At 51.8% G+C, this 11,974-nt stretch overlaps 1 protein-coding gene across 1 annotated transcript; it reads left to right on the top strand.

Annotated features, from left to right (window-relative positions):
- CEACAM18 (CEA cell adhesion molecule 18) lies at positions 1-11,651 on the top strand. The gene is made up of 7 exons (XM_079800610.1): positions 1-145; positions 1,342-1,692; positions 3,564-3,842; positions 5,078-5,350; positions 7,005-7,140; positions 10,644-10,706; positions 11,034-11,651. Exons 1-6 carry the CDS (start codon positions 94-96, stop codon positions 10,660-10,662), a joined length of 1,110 nt encoding a protein of 369 aa, XP_079656736.1. The 5' UTR covers positions 1-93; the 3' UTR covers positions 10,663-10,706; positions 11,034-11,651.
- Positions 11,652-11,974: the final 323 nt, after the last annotated feature.

The following is an 11,974-nucleotide window of genomic DNA, read 5'->3' as shown; positions in this document are numbered from 1 at the left end:
TTCTAGACCCGAGACACGGGTGGGTGCTGGCGCAGCAGAGGCGGATCCCAGACTCTGGAGAAATCCCTCCACCGGGAGGACCCACGGGCGCTCATGCACCTTTCCGGACCTAGTCGCAGCCCCTGGAGGGAACTGGTCCTTGTGGGTAAGAGAAAGCGGACCTAGCAGGGCTGGATGGGGGAGGTGAGGGGGACGGGGCCCTCGCTAGGACTTTCATGAGCTCACATACCTGGGCACAACTCCCCCCACCCCACCCCCCACACACAGAAGTTTCCCCTGGGTGCCCCATCTCCCTGACCCCCTCCTCCACCTCTCCAACTGGGCCCCTTCCCATCCCCTCACCTGGAGGCCTTCTCCATAGAACCACGGCTTTGGGCTCACAGAACAGTAGATGACAACAGATCCCCAGCTCCGTCCACATCCACTCCACTGGATTTAGACACTAAATCCAAGTCTTGGGGGGCTTTTATCCACCCAGATACTCCTGCCAAGGACTCCCTCTGGGCTCTGCCCCACGCTCAGGGGGGGCGGGCTGGGGCTGCAGTGGTGACCGAGACCGCCCTCCCCGGGCTCACCTCCAGGGCCAGGTGCCCATCGGCCACCCCATTCCCTTAACCCAGAGTGGTGGGGACGGGAGGAGGGGGGCCCAGGAGGCTGGGGCAGCACCCAGGGGCCATCAGACCCAGGCTGGGGAGGAGGCGACATCATCGCGGAGAGCTGAGGGATGAGTAGAAGTGAGTCAGCCAAGAGGAAGTGGGGACCCGTGGGCCAGAAACGGGGAACAGCGCGTGTGAACGCCTGGTCAGGAGAGAGGGCGGTGGGTCAAGAGGGCTGCGTGTATGACTGGGACACACGGTGTGCAAGGATGCTGTGGCTCCCAATGAATGAATGAATGAACAAGTGAATGAATGAATGAATGAATGAGGGGGGGCATGGGGTGAGGTGGGGGGATAGATGGGATGGGCAAGGAGTCTAAATGCGTCTGAAAGACAAGCTCTCTCTCAGGGTGTCCCAAAAGCCGCTCTGAGTTTGAACTTCATCGGGAGAGAGCACTGGAGAACCATGGTGAGTATCTGAGCAGGGGGAGAGAGCAGGGCCACGACTGGGCCTTTATAAGGATCTGCAAACTGCCGTGTGAGGATGGACTGGAGGACACTTGGAAGTGTCCAAGGATGCGTCCAGGCTGGAAGACAAGGAGGAAAGAATGGACCAGGGTGGAGGCTGAGTGGATGGAGAGGTCTGTGGGTCATCACCTGGATGATGTAAATTATTCTCTCTCTCTCTCTCTCTCTCTCTCTCTCTCTCTCTCTCTCTCTCTCTCTCTCTCTCTCTCTTCCTCAGCCAGTCTGCTGGCCTGTGGGATCTGCCAGGCCTCCGGCCAAATCTCCATCATCTCATCCCCAACGATTGAGGGATTTCAGGCCTGGCTGGAACTGCAGAATGTCCCCGAGGGTGTGCAGGAATACAGCTGGCACCGGGGCGCAAACGACAGTGCAGACTCGATGATTGTCAGCTACCAACCTCCCTCCCGTGCCTGGCAGCCTGGGCCCATGTACAGCAGCCGGAAGAACGTGACCGAGAAAGGCCACCTGGTGATCAAGGACGCTCTGTTAAACGACACGGGGAGCTACACCGTGCGGGTGGACCTCGGCAACGGGACCCAGAGAGCGACCGGCTGGCTGGAGGTCCACGGTGAGCTGACAGGTCGCCCCGCTCCCTGAACGCGAGAGTTGGACCTGGCGGCTTTGGGAGTGGGGGGCCTTGGAGATCTTACCGCCCAAGTCTCCCACCCACCTCCGGATGACCCCCGGGGCCTTGGCAAATGGTAGCTTAGCTTCTCCCCCCGAGACGGGTCACTCACTACCTTCACGGGGCTGCAGTTTCATTGTCAGTTGTTAGTTATCTGTGAGTCAGGCAGCGTGACAAATAGCCACTGGCTTAGCAGCTAAAAAAAAAAAGAACCACCCCATTTTTAAAAAAATATCTTTTTTATGGATTTCAGAGAGGAAGAGAGAGATAGAAACATCAATGATGAGAGAGAATCATGGATCGGCTGCCTCCTGCAGGCCCCACACTGGGGATCGAGCCCACAACCCGGGCATGTGCCCTTGACCGGAATCAAACCTGGGACCTTTTAGTCCGCAGGCCGACGCTCTAGCCACTGAGCCAAACCAGCTAAGGCAAGAACCTCATTTTTTTTATTGTACAGTTTCTATGTCAAGATTTCAGGCGTGGCCCTCGCCGGTTTGGCTCAGTGGATAGAGCGTCGGCCTGCGGACTAAAAGATCCCAGGTTCAATTCCGGCCAACGGTACGTGCCCGGGTTGCGGGCTCGATCCTTCCCTCCGCCCCACCCCCTAGTAGGGGACGTGCAGGAGGCAGCCGATTAATAATTCTCTCTCATCATTGATGTTTCTAGCTCTCTATATCTCTCCCTTCCTCTCTGAAATCAATAAAAATATATACACTGAGTGGCCAGATTATTATGATCTCTGAACGCATAATAATCTGGCCATTCAGTATATATATTAGAGGCCCGGTGCATGAATTCATGCATGGGTAGGGTCCGGCCAGCCTGGCCAGGGGGAGGGGACATGGGCAGTTGGCCAGCCTGCGTACTGGTCGAACTCCTGGTCGAGGGGACAATTTGCATATTAGCCTTTCATTATGCAGGATATACACCGAGTGGCCAGATTATTATGCGTTCAGAGATCATAATAATCTGGCCACTCGGTGTATATATATGAAAAGGATTTCAGGCATGGCTTCGCTGAGTCCTAGCCTCATAAATGTTGACTCATAAATGCTGGCCCCGTGGCTGTGTTCTTGAGTGTGGCTCAGTACTCAGGCATTTCACATCTTGGCTGTTTGCTCCCTCAAGGTCAGCCAAACTCTCTCTCTCTCTCCCCGCCCCCGCCTCCCCCTGCTACTAGGCAGTCTTATAGGACACAAGGTAATGATGGGTGTGACAGCCATCACCTTCACTATATTCTATAGGTTAGTCACAGGTCCCACCTGTATATATTGCATGGCCTTGGGACTTTGTCTTCCCTCTGTGATCCTCAGCCTTCTCATCTGTAGAATGGGGGTGGTAGCATCCACACCTACGGTCTGTCGTCAAGTTGGAGGGGGGCACTGGTAAAAGAAATGGGACGCAGAGCAACTATGACGAAGAGTCCAAATACCACCTCCCCCTGTGAATTCTACCCACGGCTCTCCAGGCGGGGATGTCCCGATTTGGGGGTTCAGAAACAACTCTCCGGCCACATGCTTATGCCAAGAACTGGCCACGATGGCAGGGGATGCCACAGCAGTGGCTCAGCACAGAGGATGATGGGCCCAGGCAAGCGCCCCCATCTCGGCCGCCTTGTGCCCACTTCCTCCTTTTCTGTCCCTCTTAGTTTCAGGGGCACTCTCCTGCCAAGACCCCAGACACCCCACCCCGATTTCACAACTCTTGCTTTCTCCCCAATATACCCCAAACCTGCTCCCCCTTCCCGCCTTGGAGACAAAGCCGGGCTTGGGGAGGCAGACCCCAGCGCTAATCTTCCCCTCTTCACACAGAGTGGGAAAACGACCCCGGCATCTCGGCCAACACCACTTCCGCGGTGGAGTATGGGGATCCCGTGGCCGCCTTCTGCCACACCAACGTCACCAACGCCACCAGGATCCGGTGGTATGTGAATTACGAAAAGGCGTCCAGCAATGAGCGGGTGACGATTTCGCCGGACCGCAAGACCCTCATCCTCCACCAGCCCAGCCGCTTTGACTCCAGCATTGGGTGTTCCCTAACGAACGTCTTAGGGATTCCTCAGAGAAGTTACATCGCTCTGAAGGTGGCCTGTACGTGGTCTGGGGGGTCATGGGTGTGACGCCAGGGCTGGGCTGCGGGCCTCGCAGGGGCGTAGGGGTTAGACGGGCAGAACCGGAGAAAGGTGACAGCATCCTGAGCCAGCCTGCAGTCCAGCCGGATCTGGGTTCAAACCCCAGCTCTGGATCTTCATGGAGAAGACAGTTTCCGACCTTCATCCACTGTTTACTAGCTGGAGGTTTGAAACAGGCCCCAGGCCCCAGGTGCCAGGAGCTACAGCTGCTCAGGGAAACGCCCCCCTTGGGCCATAGGGGTACTTGCTTAACCTTTTTGTAGGTCAACAGAAGACTTAAATCCCCAATCCTCTCCTCTGAGCCTCATCTTCCTCATCCATAAAATGGATCCACCCCGTGGGTTGCCTTGGGAATTAAGTGACTGTGTTAAGTATTTAGAGCAGTGCCTGGCATGCAGCGGGCATGATGCGTCTGTTTCTACTCTACACCTATTTTGTTTATTTATTATTTTATTTTTGTTTTAAATGTTTTTTTGTTGTTGTAGTTGTTGTTGTTTTTTTAAATATATTTTTATTGATTTCAGAGAGGAAATGAGAGGGAGAGAGAGATAGAAACATCAATGATGGGAGAGAATCATTGATTGGCTGCCTCCTGCACGCCCCCTACTGGGGATTGAGCCTGCAACCCGGGCATGTGCCCTTGACCAGAACCAAACCATGACCTCCTGGTTCATAGGTTGACGCTCAACCGCTGATCCATGCCAGCCGGGCTACACCTATTTTATGACGACGTAAAGGGCTACCACGGGACTGGCCCATATAGTACATGCTTCATCACAGAAGACATTATTATTATTTTTTAAAAATATATTTTATTGATTTTTTACAGAGAGGAAGGGAGAGGGATAGAGAGTTAGCAACATTGGTGAGAGAGAAACATTGATCAGCTGCCTCCTGCACACCCCCTACTGGGGATGTGCCCGCAACCAAGGTACATGCCCTTTACCGGAATCGAACCTGGGACCCTTGAGTCCACAGGCCGACGCTCTATCCACTGAGCCAAACTGGTTAGGGCGAAGACATCATTATTATTGTTGTTATTGTTGTTGGCCCAGCTGCCTTGCCTGGGGGTAGGTCTAGGGGCCTGCTTGGGGTGCAGCGTGGGGTGCCTCCAGCTAGGGGAGGACTTTATGTGGGCTGAGGGGAGGAGACAGGGCCCCGGGGGGGTCAGACACTTAGCCCCCGTCTCCACAGATGGACCCGACAGCGTGCTGCTGAAGACTAAGCCCTCCAAGTTCAACAGCGTCCTGCCCGCTGAGGTCGGCTCCGCGGTGCAGCTGGACTGCACCTCCAGCTCCTCGCCCAGGCCCACGTACCGCTGGATCCACAACGGCTCCTTCCTGAGCTCGGAGGCGAGCCTCAGCTTCCCGAGTCTGACCTGGGAGCAGATGGGCAGGTACAGGTGCATCGTGGAGAACCCGGTGGTCCAGCTGAGGTTTTACAGGGACATCCGGATCCAGAGGCCCCGTAAGTGCAGCCGCTCCCCGTCCGGGGCTCACACACTCCACGTCTTCCCACCCCCAGGCCTTTGCCTAGCCAGTGCCCGTCCTCGAGTGCCATCCCCACCCGGCCAGCCTCTGCTCCCAAGCAGTTGGGTGAAATCCTCCCGTCCTCTGAGGTCGGAGCCCAAAGCTGCTTCTTCTAGGAAGCCCCCAGAGTCCTCAGAGCCGAGTTTTTGTTTTTACTTTTTTCTTTTTCTTTTTTTTTTTTTTTAATGTGTTTGTATTGATTTCAAATAGGAAGGGAGAGGGAGATAGAAACGTCAACGATGAGAGAGAATCATGGATCGGCTGCCTCCTGCACGCCCCCCACTGGGGATCGAGCCTGCAACCCAGGCATATGCCCTTGACCAGAATCAAACCTGGGACCCTTCGGTCCACAGGCCGACGCTCTATCCACTGAGCCACACCGGCTGGGGCAGACCCGAGTTGATGTGAATTCCAGGGAGATAAGGGTCGGTGGGCACTGGCTGAGCGCACACTCTGTGCCTGCCACCCTTCCGACCTGGGTGAGCCTCACAGGCTCCCTCCGGAGTAGGTGCCTGTTGCACACATCGCCTCCATTGTACAGACGAGAAAACAGAGGCTCGGGGAGCTGGGAAGCTGGGGTGCTTTACTCAAGGTTCCAGTTCTAGTCAGCCGAGGAGGCAGGACTCAAACCCTGGCAGTCTGGCCACACAGCCCTTGCCCTCAACCGTCTCCCCTCTCCACCCCCAACCTCTCCTCCCCGGGCTGCCTCCCCGATGAGGAAGTGGGAAGACGGAGGGGAAGTGGTGCAGAGAAAGGAGATGTTCGCCATGGATGTGGTGTCTGAAGTGAGGCATTGATAGTAGACACAACACGGGTCCGTGGCTGCCTGTCGCCACTAAGCCAACACACAGAGGCGAGGTTGAATCCTTTAAGTGCGCTTTTAAAAAAAAAATGTTTTATTGATTTTTTACAGAGAGGAAGGGAGAAGGATAGAGAGTTAGAAACATCAATGAGAGAGAAACATCGATCAGCTGCCTCCTGCACACCTCCTACTGGGGATGTGCCCACAACCAAGGTACATGCCCTTGACTGGAATCAAACCTGGGACCCTTCAGTCCGCAGGTTGACGGTCTATCCACTGAGCCAAATTGGTTAGGGCAAGAGCATTTATTAATCAGACTAGAGTCCCGGTGCACGGATTCGGGCACCAGTGGGGTCCCTCTGCCTGGCCTGTGGGGATTGGGCCGAAACTGGCTCTCTGACATCCCCCGAGGGGTCCAGGATTGCGAGAGGGCACAGGCAATATGGTTGCTGCTCGGTGAATATTTGCGCTATCTGTGCAACGAGTGCATGACCCTGTGTCCCCAGCACGCCCTCGCCCTCTTGCCCTCTGTCCCCTTCCGTGGGTCTGTTCTTCTCCAGAGCACTCATTGCTCCTGCCAGGATCTGAGACATCTCTTTGCTTCATTTCCCAGCTACAATGTCAGCCCCGTGAGGGCAGGACATTTGTTCTGCTCCCTGTGGAGCCCCTACTGCCCGGAACAGGGCTTTGCACACAGTAGGTCCTAACACGTCTTTGGAGAAAAGGCGTGTGGGTGAGTGAAGGGGTGACTGAATGACGGTCCTGACCCCCATGCATCCTCTCCTTCCAGGGACCATCCTGGTTGGCAAGCCAAGTTTCTACCTTTCGGGGTCCTTGGTGGTGTTCTTCATCGGGATGACAGTCCTGGGTGGAATCTACCTCTGTGGAGTCCTGATCTACACTCTCGTCACTCGTTTCTCCACCAGGTACCTGTTGCTCAGGGTCAAGGGTGGGGCACTGGTTGGGGTCTGGGACTCAAAAGCCAGCACTCCCTGGAGTGGAAGTAGCAGAGTGAAGGGGGAAGGGACAAGCCAGGAACTGAATTGTCAGGGACCCTACGGGGCAGACACACAGGTCTTTGTTTTTAAAAATATATACATATTTTTATTGATTTCAGAGAGGAAGGGAGAGGGAGAGAAACATCAATGATGAGAGAGAATCATCAGTTGACTGCCTCCAGCACGCCCCCTACTGGGGATCGAGCCTGCAACCCAGGCATGTGCTCTTGACCAGAATCGAACTTAGGACCCTTTAGTCCGCAGGCTGATGCTCTATCCACTGAGCCAAACCAGCTAGAGCAAAGTAATTTCTTTGTTGTTGTTAATCCTCACCCAAGAATACTTTTTCCATTGATTTTTAGAGAGTGGAAGGGAGGGGGAGAGACAGAGAAACATCGATGTGAGAGAGACACATCGATTGGTTGCCTCCTGCACATGCCCTGATCAGGGCCAGGGATCAAGCTTGCAACTGAGGTAGGTGCCCTTGACCAGTAATCAAACCCAGGACCCCTCAGTCCGCGGGCTGTTGCTATATCCACTGAGCCAAACCAGCTAGGGCTAGATAATTTCTATAAATCATCTACCATAGTGCCCAGCATATAATAGGTGTGAAATAAATCATCATCACCATCATCGTCGACGTCATCAGTCATTAGGCCAGGTCATGCTAACTCCTTCCCCAGGTATGCTCAGCCTCTTTTCCCTCGGTTCATCCCCTGCCCCAAGCCATCTTCCTCCAGCGACCTTAAGACCTCAGAAACATGAAAAGTATGGGGAATGTTCAGGCATCCTTGCCCAGCAGGTCAAACTCGCAGCCCACAATGAATATTTCTGTGGCCCAGCCAATACAACGGTATGTAAGAAACGTTTTAATAAAAATTCCGTAACTTAATTTTTACAATATCCTGTTACACATAATCCTATATAATAAAAGCCAAATATGTAAAGTGTCCCCTCAACAGGGAGTTCGACCAGGAGTTCGAACAGGGGGCTGGGCTGGCGGCAGCCACAGTGGCAGGGAGTGGGGGAAGGGAGGCTCCCTTGGCTGGCAGCCACTAGGGACCCTATCCACACACGAATTTTGTGCACTGGGCCTCTAGTTATTAATAACGAACTACAACGTTTGCTAATGACTGATGACTATAATCGTGTTGCATTCATTTCCCTTATGCGCCTTACACGCAGGCGCACCATTTCTCTCCACTAATACCAGCAGCGAATATTTTAGCAGCCGATTGCCACCTCATTAGTCTCGGACTGACTTGTTTGGTGTGCGCAACAGGAAATATTTCGCTTTCGGAGAACAAGAGAAATAGGTTTGGAGCTTTCTTGCCTGGGCGGCGCGGGAAGGTGGGCCTAGCAGAGAGAAACCAAGATGGTGGCATAGGTAAACACCTAAACTGCTGCCTCACACAACCATTTCAAAACTACAACTAAAAGACAAAACGGACATCATCCAGAACCACAGGAAGGCTGGCTGAGTGGAAATTCTACAACTAGAAGGAAAGAGAAAAGCACACTGAGACTTACAGGAGCTGCAGAAGGCAGAGGGTGTCTCCAGCACAGAAGTTCTCCCATCGTAGACACAGATGATCCTCACAGCCAATTGGCCTGGAGGTCAATTCCCCCCAGTGATTCCAACAACAATCAAGGCTTAACTAGAACAAGGCTGAGCACACAGTCCACAAAGGGGTGCACCAAGAGTGTCCACTTCAGGTAACTGGGGAGGCTGAGCCACTGGGCCCTATAGGACACCTAGCACACAAAGCCACTCTATCAACTCAGGGAAGCAGCCAAAATGAAGAGACAAAGAAACAGGTCACAAATGAAAGAAATAGAGGAAAGCAAATGACTGGAGATAGAGTTCAAAACCACGGTTATAAGGTTTTTCAAGAATTTTCTAGAAAAGGCCAATAAATTTAGCGAGACCCTCGAGGATATGAAAAAGGACCAACTAGAAATTAAGCATACACTGACTGAAATAAAAAATAATATACAGAGATCCAACAGCAGACTAGAGGATCGCAAGAATTAAGTCAAAGATTTGAAATACAAAGAAGCAAAAAAACACTCAACCAGAAAAGCAAAAAGAAAAAATAATCCAAAAATATGAAGATAGTGTAAGGAGCCTCTGGGACAACTTCAAGCATACCAACATCCGAATTATGGTGGTGCCAGAAGAAGAGAGAGAGCAAGATACTGAAAACTTATTTGAAGAAATAATGACTGAAAACTTCCCCCTCCTGGTGAAAGAAATAGACTTACAAGTCCAGGAAGCACACAGAACCCCAAACAAAAGGAATCCAAAGAGGATCATACCAAGACACATCATAATTAAAATGCCAAGAGCAAAAGGCAAAGAATATTAAAAGCAGCAAGAGAAAAACAGTTAGTTACCTACAAGGGAGCACCCATACGACTGTCAGATGATTTTTCAACAGAAACTATGCAGGCCAGAAGGGAGTGGCAAGAAATATTCAAAGTGATGAATAGCAAGAACCTACAACCAAGATTATTCTACCCAGCAAAGCTATCATTCAGAATTAAAGGTCAGATAAAGAGCTTCACAGATAAGAAAAAGCTAAAGGAGTTCATCACCGCCAAACCAGTATTATATTAAATGCTGAAATGTATTCTTTAAGAAGAGGAAGAAGAAGAAAAAGGTAAAGATAAAAATTATGAACAACAAATACATATCTATCAACAAGTGAATCTAAAAATCAAGTGAATAAAAATCTGATGAACAGAATAAACTGGTGAATATAATAGAATCAGGGGCATAGAAAGGGAGTGGACTGACAATTCTTGTGGGGAAAGGGGTGTGGGGGTGCAGGAAGAGATTGGACAAAAATTGTACACCTATGGATGAGGACAGTGTGGCGGGGGGGTAAGGGCAGAGGGTGGGGTGGGAACCAGATGGAGGGGAGCTATGGGGGGGGGGGGAGAGGAACAATTGTAATAATCTGAACAATAAAGATTTATTTAAAAAAAGAAAAATAGGTTTATTTGCGTGACGCTTATTCATTTGTGCAGTGATTCAGTGTCTGGTAAGTTCAGGTTCAAGAAAAAATATTAATTTTTATTAAAATGTTCTATCATTTTATGTTCACAATGACTCATTTATTTCAGCCCTTTGTATTCAGCATGTCTCTATCGAAATAAACGTACCTTTCTATGAAAATGGAAGCTTTTGGTTTTTTTGCGGCCCACATACACCTACACCTTGTTTATGTGGCCCGTGTTAGCCTTTGAGTTTGACATGCTTGGAGTAGAGGTTTAGCCCCCAGATTCATTACCTCCTGCTCCTGGGAGCTCTCGCCCAGGAGGGCCTGGAAGACAAAGCTGCCTCCTCATCTACCCAGGACTCTCTTGCTTTCTCTCCGTTTCCTATGGGCCGGAGATGTGACTTCTTCCCTGATTTCTCCCCACAGGACAAGCCGAGGTCTATAAGTGTCCACCTCAGACCTGGAGAACAAGAACAGATGAGCAAGGAGGTAAGGAGGACGGAAGGGGGGGTGTGGGGGAGGTGATGGAGAAGGGCTGAGGGTCCTCACAGGGGCGGGCTCGGCTATGGGGGCTGGTACTCACAGGGGACCAGGAGGAGAGGGAGCAGCCACAGTCCCACCTGTGCCCTGCGGCTGGGGGGCACGGGCTCCTGGAGAAGGTCTGGAGGCCCCACCTAGGACCTGGGATGGGACCTCACGGACAGCATGGCCATTGGCTGCTGCATCTGTCCATCAGAGCCGGCCAATGGGCTGCAGGCTAGGGCGGGTCCTGCGGGGAGCTCTGTGTTCTAATTCCAATGCCTCTTTCCCCGCCAGCAAATGTGCTTCTAAGGTTCCCACTTTTTTGAACCTGAAACCACGGACCATCAGAGATGCTGCAAAGATGCCCCAGCTCAGCGTTGCCCGTGGGGACCATCCATGGCACCAGCACCAGCATCGCTGTCATCACCACTGTCCCCATTCACGGGCACAGCCTGGGAGCGCCCAGCAGCCGGGGTTGCTGAGATGGGGCACAGAGCGTGTTGAGCTAATCTGTGGCCTGTGAGGAACTGCGCTGGGGAAAGGTGCCTACTAAGCGCGGGAAAACGCTCACACCCTGACAAGTTAGAAATGCCTATTCATGCAAAGCAGCATCTGACAGGACCATCGTTATTTAAAAGCATAGATTAATTTATTGAGACAAAGTGTGTACAGCATGTATGTATGTGTTTCCCAGTTTTACATGTATACATACACACATTTATACACACCTGTATGAAAATTGCAGAAAACGTTCACCAGGGACATTGCTATCACTTCATGTACTTTACATGTCACTGTATATTCTAAAGTATTTTGTTTTTGTTTTGTTGTTTTTTTCTCGCAAAGTGTGTACATTGCTTTTATAATCAGAAAATAACCAATAAAGTTAAAACAGCATGAAGTGAGTTCAGATCCCGTGATGCCATTTCTGGAACTTTCTTTCTGAGCTGTCTTTGTGGATGTGCCCACAAGTATCTAAACAAATGTGTGTATCGCTATGGCACTAACAACAGAAGGAAAGAAGGAAGGAAGGAAGGAAGGAAGGAAGGAAGGAAGGAAGGAAGGAAGGAAGGAAGGGAGGGAGGGAGGGAGGGAGGGAGGAAGGAAGGAAGGAAGGAAGGAAGGAAGGAAGGAAGGAAGGAAGGAAGGAAGGAAGGAAGGAAGACGGAGGAGCCCTGGCTGGTGTGGCTCCGTTGACTGGGCAGCATCCTCTGCACTGAAAGGTTGTAAGTTCG

The sequence above is a fragment of the Cnephaeus nilssonii genome (assembly GCF_951640355.1).
Source record: "Cnephaeus nilssonii genome assembly, chromosome: 20".
Lineage (NCBI taxonomy): Eukaryota > Metazoa > Chordata > Mammalia > Chiroptera > Vespertilionidae > Cnephaeus > Cnephaeus nilssonii.
Note: the sequence above shows the minus strand (reverse complement) of the source record. Positions and strands in the feature narration are given on the sequence as shown.

Coding starts and splice junctions, on each gene's coding strand:
- CEACAM18 (XM_079800610.1), top strand. CDS start 94: ATGCACCTTTCCGGACCTAGTCGCAGCCCCTGGAGGGAACTGGTCCTT. Junction 3,843..5,077: donor CATCGCTCTGAAGGTGGCCT/GTACGTGGTCTG, acceptor CCGTCTCCACAG/ATGGACCCGACAGCGTGCTG. Junction 5,351..7,004: donor CATCCGGATCCAGAGGCCCC/GTAAGTGCAGCC, acceptor CTCTCCTTCCAG/GGACCATCCTGGTTGGCAAG.